Source organism: Oncorhynchus kisutch, linkage group LG27, assembly GCF_002021735.2.
Source record: "Oncorhynchus kisutch isolate 150728-3 linkage group LG27, Okis_V2, whole genome shotgun sequence".
NCBI lineage: Eukaryota > Metazoa > Chordata > Actinopteri > Salmoniformes > Salmonidae > Oncorhynchus > Oncorhynchus kisutch.
The window spans coordinates 23,595,477-23,622,275 of NC_034200.2; the positions used below are offsets into that span (position 1 = coordinate 23,595,477).

The 26,799-nt window shown below is 41.5% G+C and overlaps 1 protein-coding gene across 10 annotated transcripts in view; it reads right to left on the minus strand.

Annotated features, from left to right (window-relative positions):
- The window catches only part of astn1 (astrotactin 1), a 245,798-nt gene that overhangs the window by 118,694 nt on the left and 100,305 nt on the right, over positions 1-26,799 (minus strand). For all 10 annotated transcript variants that reach the window (XM_031807155.1, XM_031807160.1, XM_031807159.1 and 7 more), the window contains 3 exons: positions 20,510-20,676; positions 17,708-17,902; positions 8,161-8,288 (listed from right to left, as the gene is read on the minus strand). In XM_031807155.1, coding sequence (XP_031663015.1) covers positions 8,161-8,288; positions 17,708-17,902; positions 20,510-20,676 — 490 coding nt within the window. The remainder of the gene's footprint in view (positions 1-8,160; positions 8,289-17,707; positions 17,903-20,509; positions 20,677-26,799) is intronic.

Here is a 26,799-nt window from a genome sequence, read left to right on the forward strand (position 1 = left end):
GTAACTATACACCAGGGATCATCAACTAGATTCAGATTTTTTCTTGAGCGGATGGTTGGGGGGCAGGAACATAATTACGAATAATTTGTAGACTGCAAATACATTGACCGCAAGAAGCCCAAACAAATCTAATGTTTGACTTGCTTACATTTGTATACAATCACGTGTCTCTCTATTATGCGTGGGAACAGATTTATTGAATTAAAATCACTTGGAGTTGATTTCCTGGTGTTTTTACAGACTTTTGTGTCCAACAATAAAATTTAAAAAATACTCATGTTTTGTTTTTTTTGCTCAGAAAACAGCCTGTGGGCCGCTAGTTGGGGAATCCTGCTATACTCCTACTACTAGTAAATTACTGCAGAAACGTGACCTTTTAACCTTTTTTCGGTCAGTGTGAGTTTTTTCATGTGCGGATGTCAGAATGCACTCACTGTTCCAAAATGTGATTGTTACGCAACATGAAAGTTAACCAGCACTGCCCTCAAACCTGCTAATTATCTATAGGCTATGTTTCAACTTGTAAATTTCAAATTCATTTCTAACTACTTTTATTTTCTAACAACAGTTTGAATTAAGGTGTGTTCCGCCTCCTCATTCATTGATATAAGAAGTAGCCCATTTCAATGTTGCGGACAATTTATGTTTGAGGCTTTACTGAGTTGGACAAACTTCTTTCTTCACTTCGCCAGTGCTTGGCTGAAAAGTTGCCAAATTAAGTTAATATTTTTCAGGCAATGGGTGCAGCCATCTTTGACTTTGACTTTGTTTATTTGCGCCTTATAGTGAATGGCATTGTGGGATAGGGAGTTTTCGCTTGTCAAACAAAAACAAACATGGCTGCCATCATAAAGAATTTTGCCGAATCTCTTTCTAAACGATATTACATTTCTCCCTTGTGCTCACAAGAGATGTGATACATTGTAAACAAGTCTATCTGTTAGGTCGCTAACTTGTTATTTAGACTGGTTTATGGAATTAGTTTGGCTGTGGATGTGTTCCGTGTGATGTTTGGATGACGAAGTTCACATTTATCTTTTACAATAAAAGGTGAAATTGAGGAATAAAGTTGTGAAGACCTTTATTTCCCATCAGTACCAAAAAAAAATGTCAGATCCTTTTCAGACAACAATGCTGTTTAGTAGATGCATTTGGTGCATCATACATTCTGTTGCTACAGTACCAATCACATATTTGCGTTGGTACGCTGCAGGGACCACTCAACAATGATCACAAATTATGTGATCGTATACGTCAAAGGGTTAATAATATCAATGGTTTCAGTTTATCTTCAAGAGAAAGACACATTATTTTTATACAAAGGTAAAACAAATTAGGTGGGTAACCTTGGGTGCATATATTTGTCCTAGTTCACATATGTACATGTGTGTATTATAAACATGTGTGAATTGAAAATGTGTTTTTGCAGATCCCAACTGCCCCTGACACACTCTCAGAGAGTGGGGTCATGACCAACCATTATCAACCGTGACCCTGGAGCAATTAGGGTTAAGTGCTCATAGACAGATTGCCCACCTTGTCAGCTCGGGATTCAAACAACATTTAATTTTTACATTTGAGTAATTTAGCAGACACTCTTATCCAAATCGACTTACAGGAGCAATTAGGGTTGCTAAAGATTTTTCATCTAGTCGTCTCAGGATTCATACCAGCGACCATTCAGTTACTGGTCCAACGCTCTTAACCACTAGGCTGCCTCCTGCCCTGGTAAAAGGTGGATATGTACTCCATAAAGTATATATTTGCTGAACAGGAAAAACGCAAATTGGCTAATTCCATTAATTGTGAAAAGAAAATATATGTTGTAGCATGTGAATGCATGAGCAAGCCTGAGTCTGATTCCATATTAACATAGCAATTATCTTTGAAGCTAGGGAACAAGCTCAGCTTGTGTAGTAAAACTAGTTAGCTTTATATACCAGTCTGTAAATTCAAATTGCCTTGGCAAGTAAACAATTACTGTAACTGTGCAACCAATTAATAGCACATGAGGAGAGGAGAGAGAGAGAGAGAGGAGGATCCTTTTAGAATGTTAAACATGGCACTCCTAAGTGTGACACAATTAGGTTTGTACATGGAAAACAGACAATAATGTAATTTTGTGGAATGTTAGTATATCTTAACTTAACCTTTGTTGCTAAAAATCAACTGCTTCTTTTCACATATAATCGCATATATTAAGAAAAAAAAGGGCGTCAGGTAAGCTAGCGGTTAAGAGCGTTGGGCCAGTAACTGAAAGGTAGCTGGTTAGAATCCCTGAGCCGACTAGGTGAAAAATCTGCCAATGAACCCATGAGCAAGGCACTTAACTATAATTTCTCCTGTAAGTCGCTCTGGATAAGAGATTCTGCTAAATACTTAAATGTTATGGAAGAAAACTCAATGTCTCACCTATTCCACACTCACTTAAATAAAATGACACTGGCTTCAAGGTTTTAGACAAATTGCCTGTCATTCAAAACAACACCAGCTATGATAAGCCACAATGAAATTGCGAATAAGCTAAACTTTTTCAACTTAATTATAGAGATGGCATTTATTGTTAAGTAAAATAAAAAAAAATAAAAAAAGGACTGATGCAAATAAACTGAGCCACAGAATGGTTCTGTGGGAAAGGAAATAGTCAAAACATCTACTGAAAACAGGCACAAAACCGGTAAGTAAGGTAAGTGAGCTGACAGGAGCTGCTCATGGGTCCTGAACCTCCCAGTAGGGAACTGCAGCAGAACAGAATGCTATTAACACTGCAGGTCAAACCATGGCCAGCCAAGGAATGACCAGATAGATAATATGGAAACCTACTCTGCCAGCTCAGGAACCCTCTTGACATGAGAGGGGGAAACAGTCAGGTTAGAAGCCCAGTAGCAGACACTGGAAATTAAAAAATGACATTTTAAAGGTTGAAATGCAAGAGTCTAAAAACACAAAATTATTCATTAGACCACTTTACTCTAAAGATATACCCAAACACAGAATCATATTCTATAAACTGATATAGTAATAGTTATATGGGGAGGTGAAACTGAAATGCATTGAACACCAACAGAAGCCCCTGGAGGCATGCCCTTCCTTTCCTGCGTCAAGTTAATAAAATATAGATTATGTGGCGTCTCAATGCTGACACATTTAAAGGCAACCATTGTCTGGAGACACTGAGGACGTTACACCCCTGAGGGATGGCTAGAACAGATAATATGAAAATAATATAACTTCTCTTCAGTTGAGGGTGTACCAACAAACATATGACCTTGACAGCTACAACTTATCTCCTTATTGCTTCATTTTTATAGATCGATTTTCATTTTAATTAAGCCTCGTAATGTTAGACTCGTGGAGGCTGGGTGAATGTCATTCCAGATTAATGATCATAGCTATGTATTAATTAATCATGTGTGCTTTATTTAGTACAGCTGGGATTGACTTGTAGGCTACATTTGTGCTTTATCTTTCTAAGATATAGGTCAAATACAGTAATGAGAGAATAATTCAGGAAAGTTACTCAGAAATGTACTGGATTCTTTGAATTTAGAACAACAGAATATGAGCCAAACTAACAGTGTGTTCCTCTGATTAACCGCTGCATCTACTGTAATGAACCTATTGCATCCAGAGGATCCCACCTGTCTGAGATTGATCAACTTTGTAAGATTTAATGTTAACTTATCAGTGGAAACATGATAGAAATTGGCTGCCAGACATGAACGCAAGACGCTAAGACACACTCAGTCACACACACGTGCACAAACACACACCTCACCAAACACAATGAATGACAAAGAAAATAGGTAAGCCAGCAGCAAACCCTCCTCTGATGCTATCAGTTTAGTGGAGGAAGACAAATCTTGTCAATAACAATTGACCTAAGCCATGCCATTTGTATGGCTCTGTGTGAAAACTGAATTCACCAGATTGTTATTGGAATATGAAAGCTATTTTCAGATGCTGGTTGAATCAGCATGCATTACAGCTGCTTTTTGGAGAGTTTAGAACAGTGTATATACATGTTTCTGTCTAGGGGGTCTACTAAATTAGATTGTGATGACCTGCCCGCACTGCAACTGGAAATGTCGACATTGATGCTATTCAAGCTTCTGAGAGATTGTTGATTGGATTTGTTGGGTTATTAAAGATCTGAACCTGTCACTTTTGCTTTTGCTTCAGGACTTGACTTCCGGAGATTGCCTGTGCGCAACTAATAACACAAAGGAGATAAAAACTCAGTGCGTCAAAACTCCTGTGTCAGCCATTTTTCCGAACTGGAAAAAGTACCCAGTGCCCACTCATTTGACGATCAATGGAATCTAATCTAGTGCTAGAGCACACAAATGATTGACACTGATGGTACTTTTCACCTGTGGTGTTTCCCATTTTGTTCTCTCCCTCTCAATTGACACTTTCACTATACTCATTCAGATGCTCATATACATTTAGACAATCTGAGCACTGAGGACATGACAGCCACTGCCTTTGTGAGAGAGTTTCCTGAAGACAATCGCTAAAAACCCAGCTGCCCTCCGAGCCCCCCACAATAGGTACCACGACTGCTGGTCATTCCTTTTGCTTAAAGAAGCTAAAAAGACTTCTCCCTTTCTCCATCTTATGGGAAATCTGCTTAGTGGCAGTGAAAGCATACCTGCTTCCACCTTTCCAATTAAATTAAGATGTATTTGCCTTTCAAAGCCTCGCCTCCCTCTCTTCCCCATTGGAATCATTGATGGAGCCCTCTGGCCTATGATGAATGACTTCCAACCCAGAGATGAATAGGAAGATGAATGCATTGCCCTGCGAGGGCTGGAGAGGTAGCGCAAGGAGTGCTGACATAGTGACAAATACACTGACCATGGCACCAACCTGCCTAAATCAGCAAGGGAGGGTGGCAACTGCTCAACAGCACTAGCAGATACTTCCTCATAGTCTCTGTCCCTGTCCCATGGACTATTAGCTAAGTTAGCAATGAAATGCCAGTTGCAGTAAATTCACTGTTTCTGACATGATACAATCAAAGTGGAAGGATGCATATACCGGTATACACATTCAGGACTGTGTATGTTCAGTAAAATGCTGATTAAGGAGAATAGTCCTTTTAAGGATATACATTTCAGGTAATTTGAAAGATCAATTATTCTGTGTAGGATTTTCAGACAGTATAGCATAGGGAATTTTGTAAAACCTAAATTGTGAAACCTAAATAAAATCTGCAATGAATCACTCAGACATTGGCATTTACAGTATATATTCCCAGTGGGCAAAACTGGTTGAAATGACATAATTTACATAATTTCAACCAGTTTTGCCCACTGTGGTTTTCTTTATGACTCTGGTGAGACCAATCATGTTATTTTTCTCTTGACTACTCTGCATCTGACAATGTCATGTTTCAGAGCAGAGCGCAAAACCCAAGAATCACTGTGCCTGAAAGGACTTCAGTGCCACCACACCCTGTATGCATAAGAATGTATGCTACACTCTAAACATACAGGTGCAAGTTTGAACCAAATATGATTCTTGAAAGTAAAGCCATAGGGGAACCATTTTAGGGTCTCTGAAGAACCATAAATGGGATGGTTCTTTGAAGAACCATATAAAAATCGAAACCCAGAAATGTTTCGGCCCTCCAGGACCGGAATTGAATAGCCCTGCTGTAGGGTTTAAGCCTTATTTGCATATTTCCCAGGGTGCCTTTAGAGGTAATTTTAGAGTTACCAGTACCATGACTGTGCTTGCTAGTGACAGAGACATGGTTGTTGCATTTATTCATTTTCAGTCCTGTGGCCTTCACCAAGTGAGATCCTAAGTGAATATGTTGTCATTAATGTTATATTATTTAAGACAATAGAATGCATCATTCATAAGGCCTTCTTTTGAGGGCCTAGATTTACCCAATACAGTAGCCTGAAACCCATATTTTACAGGACACATCAAGCCTGCAAGTCACATTATGCTGGCTTGCAAAGTGATGTGTAATTCCTATTGGATTCCAGCCAGAGTGGGGATATACAACATTTAGTGCACTACATTTGATCAGATCCTTATGGACCCTGGTCAAAAGTATTGCATTAAATAGGGAATAGGGTGTCATTTGAAACACAACCATTGGGCATGGTGAAGTGGTGATGGGATCCTGTGCTGTGGCTCTCCTCCAGCCCCACGGCAACACTTGGATAGAAAGGTTTATACTCCACAGAGGGACAAGGCCCTGGGATATCCTCAGAAGTTTCATTTTAACACATTTTAACTGATGCCTTTCTGTCTTTGTTGTTTATCCATTACCTTAGAAATAACCTTGTAAATGTGGTTTGGAGTGAGACGTCCTGTAATGTCTAAGTCACCTTCTTTGAGAGGTCATATAAACCATCCAAATCTGGACATTAGTATGGACTTTGTTTTGTTGCACCACTGGACGCATCAGGCCAGTTGCATCTAAACATAGGTACCATTACCATAGGCATACATTTCATTTATTTTGATTTAACTTTCATTTAACTAGGCAAGTCAGTTAAGAACCAATTCTTATTTACATTGATGGCCTACACCAGCCAAACCCAGACGACGCTGGGCCAATTGTGCACAGCCCTACGGGACTCCCAATCACAGCCGGTTGTGATACAGCCTGGAAACAAAACAGGGTGTCTGTAGTGACGCCTCTAGCACTGAGATGCAGTGCCTTAGATCGCTGCGCCACTCGGGAGCCCTAAGCCATATTAACAAAGGTACCATAATAATGCTGAATGGTTTCTCATTAAAGCATAACTATGTGTGGAGATTACAAGATTTCATCTCCACTGTGAGTTTCTTTGTAATATACAAGAGTAAATTGTCCCAGTGCAAATTCGATAGTGCTTTAATGGAGAAGACAACCTTTATACTGTAATGGCTACTGTATGACAGCGTTACAACATACTATATGATAACAGCTTTACAGTTTTCACAGCATATATCTAGCTTTTTTCTTTCTTCATTATCATGATAAAACGAAGAAACTAGAAAGTAAAGATCTGAGTCTTTACATTTCCAGGAAATAGGACAGAAATAGATTTCTCTAAAGTAGAATAGGCCTAATCCAAATGTTAAATATCCTGTTAAGCTCCCTTTCGCAGTAATGTTGAATTGGACAGTAAAATGTTGTACCTGCCAACAACAGCAGCAAATGGGAGATGTGAATGGAATGATGAAAGATGCAACACATTGAAGCCTGAGTCATTTGGTGGAGCAAGGATGGATCTTTTCCTCTGTTAATGAGGGTGGTTTACATTGAACCTCTGTATTCTGTCTAAATGGCATGGCTGGCACCATGTGCTGTGCTTGTAGTGTGGAGAAGCACCAGACAGAATTCAGATCTGAAGACTAATGAATTCTGACAGCAGTGGCACAATCCAGATCAGCCCCTTTCCTCATGAAAAATGATTTTGTTAATATCTTCTCCCATTTCCTTCCAGTTCATTATTTACTTGGATGACATGCTTGGTAGCATGGCATACTCTGTGGATGTGGATTGTGCAGTAACTTCGAGAGACTTCCGTTTGGATTCAATCACACACGTTTTTAAAAAGTTGTTGAAGGTGGATGTGGATGGCGTGCATGTTTTACACAAAACAAGGTTATTTGACAATACAGGTGTCAGGAGGAAAACACGTTGATTGTACAGATTAAAATGAAAGACAATAGTGAATAGCGACAAAATGTATGATTTTCTTTGTCAGTCATCAGTAATACCAGCGCTAGTGACTGAGATTAGCACAGAAAGGGACAGACATAACCACATTCTTAAAAAATAGCTGGTTATAACACCACCATAGCAGCAATATTGAATATTGGACAATAGTCAATTCAATTTAAACACACCCAAATAATGGGACACATTGGCTCTGCTTAAGGCAAAATGTTTGCCTGACATGTTAGTCTTAAATTCCCCAAAAATCTTGGATGTTTCTTCTTGGAAATTAAACCCATGGGTTTATTGCCTGTGTTTTCATGCTACTAGCCAATCAAATCAGCTGCACTCTGCTGCCTCTGACATTCCCTCTAGAGGGTTTTCTCCACTTTTAGAAAAACCGATATTGCACAATTTACAAAGCTTCTTGGTATACGTCAAAATGACAAAATAAGGGACAAAATCTATAGATTCCAAATTGCTCCTACCTGTGAGATAGTCTGGGTCAGGGACTGGGTCTGACAGCTCTTCGTGGCATTGCACCTCGGTTGGAACTGATGCCACAACCATGCCATCTGGGAGCTGCTGCTCGATGCCTCGGGCAAAGTTCTTCTGCCTGGATTAAGTATGACAAAACAGCCTATTTAGAGACCCACAATTACTCACCCATCCAACTAGGCCTTATGAGGGAGAGAGGGAATAAGGCAGAGAAGAGCCAGTGTCAATCATTAATAAATTGCAAAGCAGTATCTTCTGAAAATGAAGAGGAAATTCAGCAACTCTTGGAGGATAGTGGTAGTTGATACAAAGTATTATTTATTGTTAAAACCAACACGTTTCAGCGAGAATCATTAATCATTTTCTGGCAGATGGTTAAGTAAATCCACAGGAAATACTGTATGTGAGCATGCAGGGAGAATCAGAGACTTCTACATCAAACATGCCATTTTTCATTATGTTAAATATCCTTTTATTCTGTGATTCTCCTCCAGTTCCTAACCTGATATGCTAATTTTGTTCATGTTTAAGGCTCCCCCTAAAGTTGATTGTGGTGACGACATTTTTAATATCGAATAGCTTCCGTGTGTTTATGCTAGAGACTTACTGTTTATTGTAGTGGCTGAAGCTCAAAAACCTCTTTCCGCCGAAATAAAGTTTGTGCCTATTCCATAACATGGGGCTTTTGAAAGCGACATTTTTCTACACATGAGAGGATCCGGACAAGAAAACCGTCACAAAATCGTCTGTAAAACCTGAACCGTGCGAGCTACAAAATATTATGTCACCAATATGCATTTTTTGGCACATTTTTCTAAAGAAAATGTTACCTAGAATTGTATATATTTTTTTTTACAACATATCAACAATTACCTATAGGCAAGTCTGAAGCATATATCTAAGGATAACCACACACAATTTGATGATGTACTGTAGATGCTTCTGAAGCTGAGGAAAATTAGTTGGCATGTTGGAAGAATCTGACTTTGGGAAAATGGCACTCCAAGACAAGTAAATTGAATTTAGATTACCAAACACCAAACACCAAAACATAATCACGATCTCTTCAAAGTAAGTTACTACATACACCGAGTGGCATGGTTACAGGCAGCGACAGCAGGAGCGAAAGGAGGCACTTACGAGAGCTGAGAGACGCTGTTATGAGGACGTTATGGACAGCAGAAGCATGGAGTATACGACGTGGGATGAAATAGACAGGTGGGCGGCCGACCCAGAGAGAGTGCCTGAGACCGCCTGGGATTCGCTAGAGCAGTGCGAAGAGGGCTATAGGCGAATGGAGTTGGAGAAACAGACACGGCGGCGCAGAGCGAAACCCGAAAGTCACCCCAAAAAATTTATTGGGGGGGGGCTCAGAGGGAGAGTGGCTGAGTCAGGTGTCAGACCTGAGCCAACTCTCCCTGTTAATCGTGAAGAGCAGTTGCAGTGGGAGAGGCTGCATCACTTGGAGAATTGGACATGGGAGGAGGAACTGGACGGAAAAGGACCCTGGGCTCAGCCTGGAGAATATCGCCGTCCCAAAGAAGAACTAGAGGCGGCTAAAGCGGAGAGGTGCTGGTATGAAGAGGCAGCACGGCGACGCGGATGGAAGCCTGAGAGTCGGCCCCAAAAAGTTATTGGGGGGGGGCTTACAAACTCCCTGTGCTTACCGGGGGGCTAGAGAGACCGGGCAGACACCATGTTATGCTATGGAGCGCACGGTGTTTCCAGTGCGGGTGCATAGCCCGGTGCGGTTCATACCAGCCCTTCGTATTGGCCGGGCTAGAGTGGGCATTGAGCCAGGTAAGCTTGGGCAGGCTCGGTGCTCAAGAGCTCCAGTGCGCCTGCACGGTCCGGTCTATCCAGAGCCACCTCCACACACCAGTCCTCCGGTAGCAGCTCCCCGCACCAGGCTTCCTGTGCGTGTCCTCAATCCTGTAGCACCAGTTCCAGCACCACGCACCAGGCCTTCTGTGCGCCTCGCCTGTTCAGCACAGCCAGAGCCTTCCTTCCCTCCTGCGCTGTCGGAGTCTCCCGTCTGTTTAGCGCAGCCAGCGCCTTTCTCCTCTCCTGCGCTACCGGAGTCTCCTGTCTGTTCAGTGCTATCAGAGCCTTCCTTCCCTCCTGCGCTGTCGGAGTCTCCCGCCTGTTCAGCGCTATCAGAGCCTTCCTCCTCTACAGAGCTGCCGGAGCCTACTGCCTGTTCGAAGCAGCCAGAGCTGTCAGTCTGCATGAAGCAGCCTGAGCTGCCAGTCTGCAGGGAGCTGTCAGTCTGCAGGGAGCTGTCAGTCTGCAGGGAGCTGTCAGTCTGCAAAGAGCTGTCAGTCTGCAAGGAGCTGCCAGTCTGCAGGGTGCTGTCAGCCTGCATGGAGCAGTCAGAGCTGTCAGTCTGCATGAAGCAGCCAGAGCTGCCAGTCTGCAAAGAGCTGCCAGTCTGCAAGGAGCTGTCAGCCTGCATGGAGCAGTCAGAGCTGTCAGTCTGCAAGGAGCTGCCAGTCTGCAGGGAGCTGTCAGTCTGCAAGGAGCTGCCAGTCTGCAGGGTGCTGTCAGCCTGCATGGAGCAGCCAGAGCTGTCAGTCTGCATGAAGCAGCCAGAGCTGCCAGTCTGCAAAGAGCTGCCAGTCTGCAAGGAGCTGTCAGTCTGCAAGGAGCTGTCAGCCTGCATGGAGCAGTCAGAGCTGTCAGTCTGCAAGGAGCTGCCAGTCTGCAGGGAGCTGTCAGCCTGCATGGAGCAGTCAGAGCTGTCAGTCTGCATGAAGCAGCCAGAGCTGCCAGTATGCAAGGAGCTGTCAACCTGCATGGAGCAGTCAGAGCTGTCAGTCTGCATAGAGCAGCTAGATCCGCCAGTCAGCCATGATCTTCTAGATCTGCCAGTCAACCAGATTCTTCCAGATCAGCCTGTCAACCAGAATCTTCCAGATCTGCTAGTCAACCAGAACCTTCCAGATCTGCTAGTCAACCTGAATCTTCCAGATCCGCCAGCCAGCCAGGATCTACCGGAGCCTACTACCTACCTGAGCTTCCTCTCAGTACTGGGCTTCCTCTCAGTACTGGGCTTCCCCTCAGTTCCGGGCTGCCCCTCAGTCCCGAGCTGCCCCTCAGTCCCGAGCTGCCTCAGTCCCGAGCTGCCCCTCAGTCCGGAGCTGCCCCTCAGTCCCGAGCTGCCCCTCAGTCCCGAGCTGTCCCTCAGTCCCGAGATGCCCCTCAGTCACGAGCTGCTCCTCAGTTCTGTGGGGTTCTGGGTGAGGACTATTAGGCCATGGTCGGCGGCGAGGGTGGATTATCCCAGGACGCGAAGGGGAGGAACTATGACATTAATGGAGTGGGGTCCACGTCCCGAGCCGGAGCTGCCACCATGGACAGACGCCCACCCGGACCCTCCCTATGGTTTTGAGGTGCGTCCGGGAGTCCGCACCTTGGGGGGGGGGGGGGGGGGGGGTTCTGTCACGCCTTGGTCATAGTATTTTGTGTTTTCGTTATATATTTGGTCAGGCCAGGGTGTGACATGGGTTTATTTTGTTGTGTTTCGTATTGGGATTTTGTAGGCATTGGGATTGTGGTTGATTAGGGGTGTGTCTAGTGTAGGCTTGGCTGCCTGAGGCGGTTCTCGATCAGAGTCAGGTGATTCTCGTTGTCTCAGATTGGGAACCGTATTTAGGTAGCCTGAGTTTCACTTTGTATTTCGTGGGTGATTGTTCCTGTCTCTGTGTAGTTTCACCAGATAGGCTGTATTAGGTTTCACGTTCCGTTTGTTGTTTTGTATTTATCAGTTATTTCATGTATCGTTCCGTTTTTCTTCATTAAAAATCATGATTAACCACCACGCTGCATTTCGGTCCGACTCTCTTTCTACAAACGAAGAACGCCGTTACATGTATGTCCATTTTAAAGTGGTAAAAAAAAAACTATTCTCCCCAATTTCATTGTATCCAATTGTTTTTAGTAGCTACTATCTTGTCTCATCGCTACAACTCCCGTACGGGCTCGGGAGAGACGAAGGTTGAAAGTCATGCGTCCTCCGATACACAACCCAACCAAGCCGCACTGCTTCTTAACACAGGTGCATCCAACCCGGAAGCCAGCCGCACCAATGTGTCGGAGGAAACACCGGGCACCTGGTAACCTTGGTTAGCGCGCACTGCGCCCAGCCCGCCACAGGAGTCGCTGGTGCGCGATTAGACAAGGATATCCCTACCGGCCAAACCCTCCCTAACCCGGACGACGCTAGGCCAATTGTGCGTCGCCCCACGGACCTCCCGGTCGCGGCCGGTTACAACAGAGCCTGGGCGCAAACCCAGAGTCTCTGGTGGCACAGCTGGCGCTGCAGTACAGCGCTCTTAACCACTGCGCCACCCAGGAGGCACTAAAGTGGTTAAAATGGATGACATTTTCATGACGATAGTATGAGAAACTAAGGAAAACATCCATTTTCATCAATATATTTATCATTTTTATGTTTACTTTTTGAAAATACTAATATGAATGGACCAAAATACCAGCAAATCCAAAAATGTATAGCTACAGTAGATGCAAAAATGTAATTTCAGCCTGTGGTGCCTGGCCTTAATCCTGCTCTTCCTGATATACTCATCCCTGTCTCTGCTCACTGCATTCATTCATTACAATAGTGATAATATCCACTCAAAAGAGTCCATTTGAAAAGTTAGAAAAAGAGTGGATCTTAAAGGGCAAATTACTTTAAATTGAATATGAAAAAAAAACTGTACTGCCACTAAAGCTTTCACTTTCTCGATAAAAGGACCAGCGGAGGTACCTGGAAGTTATATGGAAGCACTTTCTTCTTTATGCTGACTTCTCTGCATGCATTCATGTTTCTGGTAAGAGTCACTGATGAAGAGGATTTTAGTTTGAAAGGTGAACCTTAATCCAAAATCTCGATTTCTCCTCAAAATCCGGAATCATGAATAACCACATGAATGGGGATACCAGTTACAAAGATTTTAGAACAGGCAAATAATGAAATCCAATCTGTACAATAATGATAGAACTACAGCAGAAAAATAAATAATACCCCTCGTGTAGTTGAGCAATGGCTCTGTACAGCACATCTAGAGAATACATCTACTCATATTAAAATTGAGTTCTTTTGACTTGATGGTTAACAGCCACAGATGTAAACACAATAATAAACAGCATTATCTTTAAATACTGAAAACATACATTTCCAGAATTGGGTTGAAACAGGAAAGGGGTGGGATGCAGTTGCAAACCCCTCCTATTATTCCTCACTGAGTGAAAATAACTGCTTCTATGAAAGGAGCATTACGTTATTTCCATGTTCCAAACACAAATGCCTGACTTGAAGCAACCTTATTCATAGTCAATAATTGAGCATCACACTTCCATTACTTAATATATTATCAAGGCACAAGGCGAGAACCAAATGCAGACACAGGAGGCAGATGGTTGGAGTCTTACAATGTTTATTAATCCAAAGCGGTAGGCAAGATAATGGTCGTGGACAGGCAAAAAGGTCAAAACCAGGAGGTACAAAGTGGCAGACAGGCTCGTGGTCAAGGCAGGCAAAATGGTCAGGCAGGCGGGTACAAAGTCCAGAAACAGGCCAGGGTCAAAGCCAGGAGGACTAGAAAAGGGAGAATGCAAAAAGCAGGAGGACGGGAAAAATGCTGGTTGACTTGGAAACATACAAGACTGGCACAGAGACAGGAAACACAGGGATAAATACTCTGGGGGAAATAAGCGACACCTGGAGGGGGTGGAGACAGGTGAAACAGATCAGGGCGTGACATATATCTTATAACCACCTCTGAAATAGTCATTTATCCCTTCGAAGTCAATTACATAATTTTTCATAACTGTAAACAGTAATAGTCCTATCGATATTAAATATCTATAAGCAGTGTCAAATATACTTTAGCTTTCAGGGATTTAGAAATAGCAGGAACTGGATGTAACTGTAAAATGGCTGTGCATATTAGCTAAAATCGTCCCCTTTGGTGGCATTTTCTGAAAATGAAACCTGACCCTCCATTGGAAACACTGAAATAATGCCATTACATGCCAATTCATTTGCATGGCCATTCCATGGCCGGAGGTAAGGAAGAGGAACACATTGTTAACAGTCATTAAAACCATGGAAACTAGACTCATACATATCAAATGTGTTGCTTTAGGCATAGTATAACAATACTTATCTCCCAAGCAAAGAAAATGTAGAAAAGGGTATTTATAATGCACCTTGGGCCTAGAGGGTAAAATGGTTTGAATGTGCCATTGTGATTCATTTGTATTGTCAAGAAGAAGTTACGCCTGTATGAAATATGCCATTGTTAAACTGGCTTAAAGCCAATTTCATATTAACATAGTCAATTACAGTTCCTGTGATCTAAAAATGGAAAACCAACAGTTTAATTTATTGAGTTTTCTTTGGACTTTGGAATCTAACAAAATAGTAATAACGGGATGAGGTGAGCATAGATGGCAAAAAAATATTTCAGTATTTTTTCAAGATCAGAGTAAAAATTGTATTTAGATAATATGTACATCCTGTGCATATTATTCTTCATTTGAAAGTCTAGGTCACTTTGAATGAGTTCATTCCCATATGCCTCTTCTTGAGTAATAGCTGGGAAATGAAAAATGTAACCTTTGACTGTTTCAGGGTTTCAGACAACTTTATCATTTCAACTATGACATACCTCAGTGATATTTTTGACTTTTTGATTATGATATATAAAACAAAATGGTATTACCCCTGCTAATATCAGACGACAAGTGATGGAATGGGGCTGGGGTAAGAACTTTACAATGTCCAATAATTGAGGCAATGCCCTCCGGTGCTTAATATAATCAATCTAGCTCACACAGAAATTGTATATTTTAATTAAGCGGGTAGATAAAGGTGTTCCTCCTCTGAGGGGGTGAGAGGATACACCCCACCAAGTAGTTTGGAAATGTGGTCTAAATCACGATCCCAAGCAGCCCTAATGAGAACAAAGGACACAAAATATTCATTAAAACCTGCTCTAAGCATGTTGTGTGGAGTAATGAGAGAGAGAGAGAGAGAGAGAGAGAGAGAGAGAGAGCAAGGAGAGAGAGAGCAAGGAGAGAGTTAGCAAGGAGAGAGAGAGCAAGGAGAGAGAGAGAGCAAGGAGAAAGAAGGACTTGAGAAGAGAAGAGACATGAGAAGAGGTTGCCTTTTTAACTCACATGATTCTAATGTACTTCACTGACATTTAGATCTACCAGTGGGAAATCGCATCACTACTAAGTCTGTAGACATACAAAACAGGACCATTCATCTCAGCTAAGATCCCATCCCATCTCTCTCTGTGCTCAAGAGAAAGAGATGAAAAAATGTTTAATGGAATATCCCCTTATGTGCTCTTGTTATAAAACTCTGTGTCCTGGCCAGTCTTGGCCACATAAAAGCTCAGGCTAAGATTGTATGACACCTCTTATTTACCTCCAATCCTCCACAGAAAATTGGAACTTTTGAAATAATAATTACCAAGCCGACTCTGAAATTCAGCAGGAGCGATTCAGAGAACGACAACTACCTTTTTAAAAAACATGAAAAGTGTTTCAGAGGCTGGTGAGCACGAAAGCAGGGCCCACAGCTCTGTGTGGATAGAATCAGACGCAGCTCTGTGGCAAAGCCTGGAGCCTGGCCATTCAGCAGACTCTGCTCCTGCTGAGTGGGTACAGGCTAGCCTCATCTTATTCCAGCAACACCGGCTGTGAAGCGCCAGTGGGCACCTTCTCACTCTGCTAGATGTGTCCTTTAATTTCCTTCCCTTTGTTGTTCCAGCCAAACTAAATAAAAAGGTAGGGGTGGGATGCCTCTTTTTCAAATGAATAAAAGATCAACAGTCATACTTGACTATGAGGAAATGTGCACATTTTGTATAGTTTGTGAAACGTTTTGTGTACAGTAGTGTGGTAGAGGGGAGCTTGGGAGTTTGGAGAACCACATTTCTGTTTCTATCCAGCAACTATGTGTTGTTTCTGTACTTTTCAGGATTTTTTTCAGGAAAGTTTCCTTACTTTTTGCATGCTACGTTAATGATTAGACCGTGTTAAAATTGGACTTCCTTGCATTTCATAAGTTTACTGTCAAAGAGTGAAACAGATGCTTTGTGACACTCCAGAACTGTGGGGTGGAGCTTTTGATGAAGCGCCAATGAAACTCCAAGCACCAGGCTGGTATGAAACAGAATAATCCAAGTTCTTCTCTCCTTTTTTCCCAGGATGTCTCTCACAGTGATTCTCTTTGTAAACCATGCACGAGTCACACAAGGGCTTATTCCTCTCCATGGGGTGTCAGTCAATGGACAACATTTTATTTCTGATATTAAATTGTATTTACCTTGGATAATGTTAAAGACTATACCTCAAGTTAAAATACATGTTTCTCCTTTAAAATAATACAACTCAAATGTCAGAAATTAATTAATGAACCCCAGCATTTAATATCAGTAACACTAGCAATTGTTTTTATCATTGAGAGAATGTTTATTCATAATAATTTTCTAAATTAAGTTTGAAGTTCCCTGCAATACTACACCATCAGCAGTAATCTCGACTTCCCAGTACTATTCCTCCTGTGTACCAAAGTTTTGACTATTTTCTTTAGTTTCCAATTAATTGTCACATCAGTATGGCATTCTTGTGAGGCTTAATGAACCCAAGGTAGGCACCAGTGCAGCAGCGCAGCAGACCCTTTGTTCATTGCACATTCAATGTTTCATCTGCTCCAATTACGTTCCATTACACCAAACTGGCTCCTGGTCACTTTTAATTCACTTCTTGCCATCTTGTATAATTAGGGTTTGCATTAACCATGGCTCTCCAAAGAGGCTTTCTCCAGCACCATGTCTGGCTGCACTCTGCACAGGAGCATTTTGTACTTTTCAAAGTCTGTCTGAAACCCTGGCTGTCTCTCCCGGTGCTTTCAAAATGAGATCAGAGCATTTGAGATTTAGCTACAGTACTTGATGATATTAACTTTCCCTTGTTCGCCTTCCTCAAGCATTCACGTGACATATTGTAAGTGGATGCACTGCCTCTGGCTGCGGGATCCATGTGCACCCAAATTACATTTTCAGGACCGTAGATGATTTCCGTGACCTGACTTCCTGACTTCAGCGGAAAGGAAGCATCGTGAGTGGACGATGGTAATTAAGCAGCCCACAAAGCATGCTGCCACATAACTCATATTCACAAAACAGGGCCTGCTGTGCATTTCTTTAGATATTAAAAGCAGATCTTTAGATCCTCATTCACAAGATACACTCTATTTAGATGTACATCATTTTGGTAATTTTCATTGTGGACAGAAGTTGCCATAGAGTACATATTAATCTTCATTAGTCTCTCATCTTGCTTTAGTATACAATACATCTCTGCCCATTGTATACATTTGTTTAAATGTTTTATAAGTAAATGTTTTCCTCTAGCTGAGGACGAATGAAATAACCATGAATCAACCGTGAATCAACCATGAATCATTCCTATTTTATACACAAGCTATAACCCATGACACAACTCATACATTACCTGAAGGTAGCTTTGAGGATCTGCCCAGAGGTGATCTCCTTGGTGTGGTTGTTGTAGCCATAGAAGAGATCCCCAAAAACAGTTTGGTTGGCTGGGATGTCAGCTGTCTCCCCACAGTCCAGTCCCTCGGTACAGGCTTCAGACAGGGGCTGGCAGGAACGACCATCTTGACCTTTCTTGTAATCCTCAATACAACTACAACGTCAGACATAAATAAAGGGGAGCAGTGTGAGCTGATGTGCTCTTACATTCTATTCTAATAGACTGTGTTTAATCTACATTATACATGAAGCTTCTAATAAATATAGTCATATATTTAAACCCTAAATCAAATTCTGTTTGTAATTCAAGTCAATACAGGGATAAAAAATGAGGTTGTTTTTTATAAACTTATACTGGAAACTGATTTATTTGAATAGGTCCCTTTGGCTGTATTTTTTCATTTGCTCACATTGTATATAGACTTATTTTACGAGCCGGAGCCGCCACCGTGGACAGACGCCCACCCGGACCCTCCCCTATGGGTTTTAGTGTGCGGCCGGGAGTCCGCACCTTGGGGGGGGGGGTTCTGTCACGCCCTGGTCTTAGTATTTTGTGTTTATATATTTATTTGGTCAGGCCATGGTGTGACATGGGGTTATTTTGTGTTGTGTTGTGGTATTGGGGTTTTAGTAGGTATTGGGATTGTGGCTGAGTAGGGGTGTCTAGCATAGTCTATGGCTGCCTGAGGCGGTTCTCAATCAGAGTCAGGTAATTCTCGTTGTCTCTGATTGGGAACCATATTTAGGTAGCCTGAGTTTCACTGTGTGTTTTGTGGGTGATTGTTCATGTCTCTGTGTGTGTTAGCACAAGATAGACTGTTTAGGTTTTCACGTTTGTTGTTTTGTTTTGTTCGTTTTTTCTTCATCATTAAATATGTATCTAACACCACGCTGCATTTTGGTCCGACTCTCTTTCAACGGAAGAAAGCTGTAACAATAGACTTATTTTTCTACTTTATTATTGACTGTATGTTTGTTTTACTCCATGTGTAACTGTTGTTATTTGTGTTGAACTGCTTTGCTTTATCTTGGCCAGGTCGCAGTTGTAAATGAGAACTTGTTCTCAACTTGCCTACCTGGTTAAATAAAGGTGAAATAAAACAAGTATAAAATAAAAATTTACACAGGCATCCCAATTCTGATCTTTTTCTCACTAATTGGTCTTTTGACCAATCAGATCAGCTCTAAAAAAATATGTGAAAAGTTCTGATGTGATTGGTCAAAAGACCAATTAGCAGAAAAAATATCAGAATTGGGCTGCCTTAGTGACTGACTGAAGAGTACATGAAATTCCATCTTGACATTATGTAAACATCACTATGGCTATCTGTCAGGATTATTGACTTATTTTACTTGCGTTCATGGCTCACTATTTACTCAGAAGTGCACCCCTTTATGCCCGAGTTCAAGGAGATCCACAAAATAGGCCTCCTCATAATTCTAGTGTGCCAATCAATTCTAGCTTTGTTGTATGGTGCTATTAATTAAATTCAGTGAACAAAAAACACCCCATTTCATTTTTCAAAAAGGGAATAATCCAAACAGTGAGTCCTCTCGACTCTTTCATATTTATGACACTTTGACATTCCAGTGTCTAGCGAGCAATGTAAAATATATCAAAGGCAATGGGCCTGGGATTAAAGTAAAATACTCTTTCTTCATGATGACACTTCTTTCTACAGGAAAGTGTCACTAAAAAGGGTTAGATATATTTTGTCCATAATGGAGTCCTAATCCACACTGCATTTAAACTGGTTCACTTTCCCTGTCATATTATCATGTTTCATATGACAGACAATTAAGCACGTTTGTCACCTACAGTCAGAAAAGACTTGACATTAAAAGAGAGGTCAAGAGATCTTTCTCTTTTAAGAGACAACCTCTCCAAGGCGAAGAGAAAAATCACTCTGAGTGACTAACGCACTGCACAGCTGACATTTAAAAGACATACTGGTGCACTTCGCTTTCCTACTTAAACTATGTCATGACAATGCCATCACCAGGAATCTACTGAAGTGAAAAAGAAGGCAATACTATTACTACACATTGTTAGGTTCTAATTATCAAAGCAAGAACTTGACGGACACTATGAAAGCTTAAACCAAGTTCACTCACCGAACAGCTGAACCGACAAAAGACATTCACACAAGCACTGATATTTAACCCTTTCTCCTATGCTGAATCTCCTCCTACATATCTGAACAGCCAGTGATGTTCAGAACCTTAGTGATATCTGTTCTTCCTCCTTTCTTCTGACCTGACCTCTGCCCCAAAGTGCTCACTCCTCCCCAACTTACAGCTGTCATGTTGACTCGTACCAGACGGTGTCTTTCCTCCTCCCATAGGATCCCAGATGGCTAACAATAATATATCCTGACATAAGGTAAAGGTTATAAATTACCCTCTCTCCCTCAGTGAAAGGAATAAGTATATTTCATGATTTCATAAGTCAAAAAATCAGAACTCAACAACATTTTGGTAGATGCATTCGGTTGTGCAACTGACTAGGTATCCCCTTTCCCTTCCCTACTATCATGGTTTTGTTAGGATTTCCTACATTGTAAACTTCTGTCCTCCTTTTTAAACACTTCAGGATGTGACACTGTTATATCAGTTCAGTGCCACAGAGACAGGGCCTGCATACCAAATAGCACTGTATTTGCAACACAGTGCACTACTTTAGTGCACGACAAAAGTAGTGCACTATGTAGAGAATAGGTTGCCATTTGAGATGCATCCAAGTTCAGTAGTGTTCTCTCACCCGCAGAACATCTGGATGTTGTAAAGGGTGGGGTCATCCTCCAGGGGGGCGAGTTGCTGGAGGCACAGTTGTTCACAGCCTCCGTTAAAGCCGTCAGAGCAGTCGATGCCAATGTGGTGGTCGTAGCAGCCTGTGCCATCCTTCATGGGACTCAGTCCAGGAGGGCACTAGAAAGAACGGGAATAAAGGATACACGATGGCACAGAAAGTCAAAAACAATAGGGGCACAGATCAACTAAAACACACTAGGGATGTGATCTGGTTTCATATTGCTCAAATGTAATCATGTTCCAAATCTTTAGTTCACACAGAAATAAGTAGAGATCAGACACATCCAGATCCCATGTGTGTGTGTACAAATTGTAGAAAAGTGGGTTAGAGAAAATCAAGGTAACGGCTTTGATTATATTTTCCCAAACAACATTCGATGAACTCTGTCGTACCACAAAAGATGTGCTGCTAACAAAGATATATGAGGCATAAATTCACAGAGGCATCCAGAACATCTACAACTCTACACCTGCTTCCAGAGTTACAAAGACTCCCCTATCCTTCCCAAAGCAATCTTTCAGAGGCCAGTGAAGCCAAATTCACATTTTCTGTCAGACATTCCTTCAAAGGGTACTTTGATGGGATGATACTTAACAAGGCACCCCTGCCTGTAGAAAAGAGGAACATACTATGTAATAAGGAATAAGGAAGCATAAGCAGCATATATATTTATTTATTTAATTGCTCTCCCAAGTCTCCAGTGCCCATAGATCCTGGTCTCATCCCAGTGGGCACACACTGGTTGACTCAATGTTGTTTCCAAATTACGTTGAACCAACATGGAACAGGCGTTGAATTGACATTTGTGCCCTGTGGGATGACAAGAGTAGTCGGTTGAAAGAGTAGGCTGAATCCTGATACCTCTAGCTCAAACTGACACATTTTGATGGGGATCAAACATGAACCAGTGCATCAATCGACTCTAAGGGGTCTAACATGAATTGGAACTTCATAAGTTGAGTCAAACAGAAGCACTGAAAATCCTGCTCGGTCCTCTTTTTCCTGTAGTCCACAATCATCTGTGGTTAAGTGGTTAACACTGGGTTAATGGCTAATGTATCAATGGCCATTGGGGCATATGTCGTAACAGGAGTCCCACGCCTCGTCCCTCCCTGGACACATTGCTATTGATTTTGTCGCTTGGCTACGGGCACTGTGAAAACTGATTTATCACATGTAATGTAAAGAGCATGGTACATTGAATCTCCTAACTCATCTGTAGCAGAGACTCTTTAAATCACTGGGCCTCTGCAATCGATGGCAATGGGTAAGTGTGGCAAAGGGAAGTCAGTGGAATTCATGTATTAATGGTCCTTGATGGCCCTTGCTTGTGAACCCCACGTCTCTCCTTATTGACTGCTGTAAGCCAAATTCTGTGTGTGTAAATGTACTTGGTGAATAAAGGTGATTCTGACTGACATGCAGAAATAGAACTCAGGAGAATTTCCCCACTGCCAAGAGAATGATAGTCATAAAAGATGTGCTTGCTTTCAGGCTTGCATTATACTGTTTGAGGATTTTCCATACAGTTCTATTTCCATATGTAATGAACACAATGGGAGACAGCGCAGGGCGCAGCAGGTGTTTATTTGTAAAGGACCACAGGAGGCGGCAGGTAGCTGGGTCCAGGGGCAGGCAGAAGGTCATACACAGGGGGACCAAAAAGTCAACAGTAAAGGCAGGGAAAAGGCTAGTAACATCGTCCGGGAGATCAGGCAATAGGTGAATTACAGGAAATCCGATTGGTTAAAGTACAGGCAAGGAATAGGCAAAAGGCTTCATTAGTGAGGCAGGCAAAAAACCATACATGAGAGGATTAAATTAGAGGGTGATATCCAGCGCCCCGAATAGAAGTGTGTCACAAAACAAACAATACCTTGCAATGATGGGGTGCAAAGAACTGAACCAAATAGTATGTGATAATAACATACAGGTGTGTGAACAGAATTCAGGTGATTGGGATCTGGAGAGTGAGCTGCGTTCAGGGGATCTATGTGTTGGAGAGTGTGAGCTGGAAAGTGGGCTGGAAAGTGAGCTGCGTTCAGGGGATCTACGTGTTTGAGAGTGTGAGTTGGAAGCAGACGTTACACCATACAGCATTTTTGCATAGAGTTCTATTGCAAATTAAAACTCAACCGTTTAGGAATTCACAATCCATAGGTCAAAGGTAGAATAAATCATAAGCTTTGAAATGATTCAGATAAAGTGAAAAATGGCAAAGGTCCTCAAAAGATCCCTCCATGAGAGAAACAATAGATAATGTCAACATACAATATATCGCCTTTCATAGTAATGAAATGACAAAATACATTTTTAGTTGCTAGGTAGAATAACAAATGTAGCTCCACAAAATAAACAACATCCTTCACTGGCAGTTTAAGGAAATAAAACAATAAATGATAATAGTGTACCGGCTTGTGAAGCTTTTGTATTTAGGCTGAACTGGAAAAACCCTTGAACCACTGTACCTTTTAATCCCATTTCCTAATGGTGATAAATTCCTCCTGCTCCTTCCAGTTTATGGGAATCAGCCATGTGGTGTTGCCACATAGCAACAAATCCTTACTAGAGAGTTGGATAAACTTTGCAATTTTCCAATACGCCAAATAGGCAGATTGGAGAAAGTGAACAATAGAGATTGAATAGGTCTACTTATCCAGCAAGCAGAGTTTCAGGAGGAGAGGGAAGATATAATCTGTTCCATATGTCATGGTTGAGGTTATCAACGTATATCAGGTTAAGAGTTGTACAGTAATATAATAACCCCTTGGGAATATAAATGTAAACTTAAAAATGTACAGTGATTGTATTGACATTCTATAACGCCACTCCCAAACCATATATATATTATCTTCATAAATCACCATTTGTTAGGGGGATTAGTGTAAAAAAAAAACGTCACCAACACCTCCCCTGGTGCTAGCCAGTCATATTTCAGAGGTAGCTTTAGGGATTACAGAGGTGCATTCCCATGCTCTGCATCTGTCCACGGAAAGACTGCAGCAGATTTTTCCAAAAGAGGATGTACTACCTTAAATCCCCCTATCGATCCTTAGAGGAAAACATCAGTACTAGCAGGCTGCTGAGCACCTGCTACTCTATAGGAGTATGCTCATAGAAAACCTTGGCCAAATATCGACTCAGCTCAGAACTGCTTAGTGTCCAAAATGGGATCCAAGTCAGAGCTGGTTGCAACTGAATGTGGACTACGTCAGTAACAAAGTGCATTGGCCAGCATGGGAAACATGTTAAGGTGCTTGTTCTGAAGTTAAATAAGATTATGTTTGACCGTGGACAGCTTAGACTGGCACAATTGAGCATTCTAATTGTAAGGCATATCTATATGTTTTTGAGGTATATCTATATATATTTTTGAAGGAGGAGTTCTCTGGGGGAAGGTATATGTGACTCCCAAACAGAACACCTCATTTTTTAAATGTAAATTTGACAAGTTCAGTTGTAGTACAGGCCAGTAGTACTGTAAATACGTGATGAAATGTCTTCAACAATGGAACATCAAATGAAAGAATAAATGTCTATATACCAATTACAAAGGCCAATTAAGACTTGGGGAATATTTCCACCCTGGTCATTCTCACTGCAGGAAGTGTGTGATAACAGTCGGAATGTCGGCATCATGTAAATACTAAGGTCTCCTCTGTCGGTAGGGACACATCCCACACTGCAGGCTGACGCTTTGTTTGGACAGGGCCCAATTTGTTCTGGTGGCAGGCAGGTTGGACAGACAGCCTCACATTTCCCCTGTTCTCGCAGGAGTAGACGAGAGCTAATGAATCGCATAATAATTAGGTGATTATTAGACATTACTTCCAAACGACTGCACTGTCTCTCCTCAGGAGTGCCATACATCAGCCAAGACAGAGTGGGTCAGGCGGCTTCGGCTCATGCTAGGAGAGATATTAAACATGACGAGACAAGACTGGCAGCATGGACTCAGACAAGGTGTTAATTGATTTGTGGATTCGGCCTCTGGGTTCCGGCCAGTTACCACTATGATTTGACGGATGAAAGCATCATTCATATACCTAGTCACAAGGTAATTACAAAACGCCAAGTAATATATCCAACAGATGGCACCATCCTGGATATCTTGCCGTAACAAGAGTGGACACTTAGTAGGAGCTGGTAGGAAAAATATTGATTCCTTATTGCGGATCTAAGCTTGCAAATGCATGTTTATAAATGGGATGTCCATATTAAACCTTCAGTACCATGAATCAAAAATCCAGAGCTTCAGGTAGGTCTGGGTGATGCAGACAATAATCCATGTCTGTCACGTCCTGACCATAGAAAGCCTGTATTTTCTATGATAGAGTAGGTCAGGGCGTGACTAGGGGTGTTTAGTCTATTTTATTATTTCTATGTTGGGGTTTGTGTATGATTCCCAATTAGAGGCAGCTGGTAGTAATTGTCTCTAATTGGGGATCATACTTAAGTTGCATTTTTCCACCTGGTGGTTATGGGATATTGTTTATGTTTAGTTGCCTGTTAGCACTGCATTGTCATTTAGTTTATTCTTTATTGTTTGGTTTTTTCTAAGTTTCACTGTCTAAATTTTAACTCTACGTACGCTGTGCCTTGGTCCATTAATTCATTAGACGAACGTGACAATATCACAATAATAGAAACGGTTATCTCCATAAAAGCATGAGGTATACAAGGAAATGTTTAGAAATAAAGATCAACATGATGCATATCTATTAATATTCTTTCAGTATAATCAGTTGCTGAAAGTATCAGGGGTTTTGCTTCATGACACAAATAAGGGAGAAAACAAATAGAAAATGAAAATATGATTCTAATTTGATGATTGGATGTATTTTGCAGTTACATAAACTAGGGGCACATGTCTAAGTATTTCATGAAGCTTGTGCATGTTAACAAATACCTTCTGAGACTGTTGTCTACTTCAGAGCTCAGTGGTAGAGCTGCTATCATTGACTAATTCATTAACAGGACCTCTTAATTCTGTTCTCATGTCCTCCGGATCTGACGACAACTGTTCAGTATATAGCTTTGTTGTCTGTGTTCTATGTCCTGTGTTTTGCATTGTTTTTTATAAAAATTAAAAACAATGTTCGCCTTGGGTGTGAGAAATACACTTTACAAATTAAATTAATTATTAATATGTATTATTATCATAATTTAATATCATATAAGAATCATTTCCACAACATGACATAGATATATTTTGGGCCCTCTGATATCGCAATGCTCTTTCCTGTGTTTAAATGTCAAACCCTGCAATATATTTTGTAATAAATCAATACATTTAGTCATGACTTTTAGATACTGGAAACCATTGATACTATAGGTCACAGGGCATGTACATCTATTACAAGAAGTGCAATACCAGGGAGTCTGCATGCTATTGGTTGCATGCTAACTCTGTGACAGCTGCATGTAGGTAGGTCTGTCCACCAGCACAATTAGAGCAGAAGGAAAATGTTCTCAACGAGGGCAATACATTGTTTGCTAAATCTAATCGCTCGGCATTGAAATTACATTTACTTGAGCAGCAAGATTTTGACATTTACAAGCCTCAAAGAAACAAATTAGGTGATTTTCTACGCACTTGTATCTGAATGAACAGCAAACCAAGTCAGGCCTTCTAACAAACAGGAATCTTAATTGCATTGGTGCAGAAAACGGATGTATTTTCAGATGATGCTAGGGACCCCAAAGCTGTGAAAGAACACTTACATTGATGTCCAAGTATGGCCTCTGTACTCAAATTGCAATTGTTAACTATGACGGATACAATAATGAATGTTTGTTGTCGATTAAAATTGTGTGTTCTCATATATAATTCACATTCAAGTGTGAAATACAGTTCCTACACAAACGACTTGGTCAAAACCAGTTTAGACATTACATACAGCCCTTTGCTGAGTCAGAGAATGGTCTTGATAGCCATGTTAAACCAACATTTTGAGACAGTCTTTTGATTACTAATGTTTTCTTGCCATGACAGTCATGTTTTGAAAAGTTCACTGCAGTAAATGCAAATGTGATGTTTTATCAATCCAGTGCAGACATTTGAAACTGAAATGCATAGAAGATGTGCCTTAGATCTGTCCTACTCATGCACCGAATAGATATTCTCTATCTCATTTTAATATCATGCATTGAGGGTGGGAGGGCATAATATTGAGGAAATGTAAATCAATAAATTATTATCATTTGAGGAAGATCTGATAGTTCCAAAAAGTGTATCT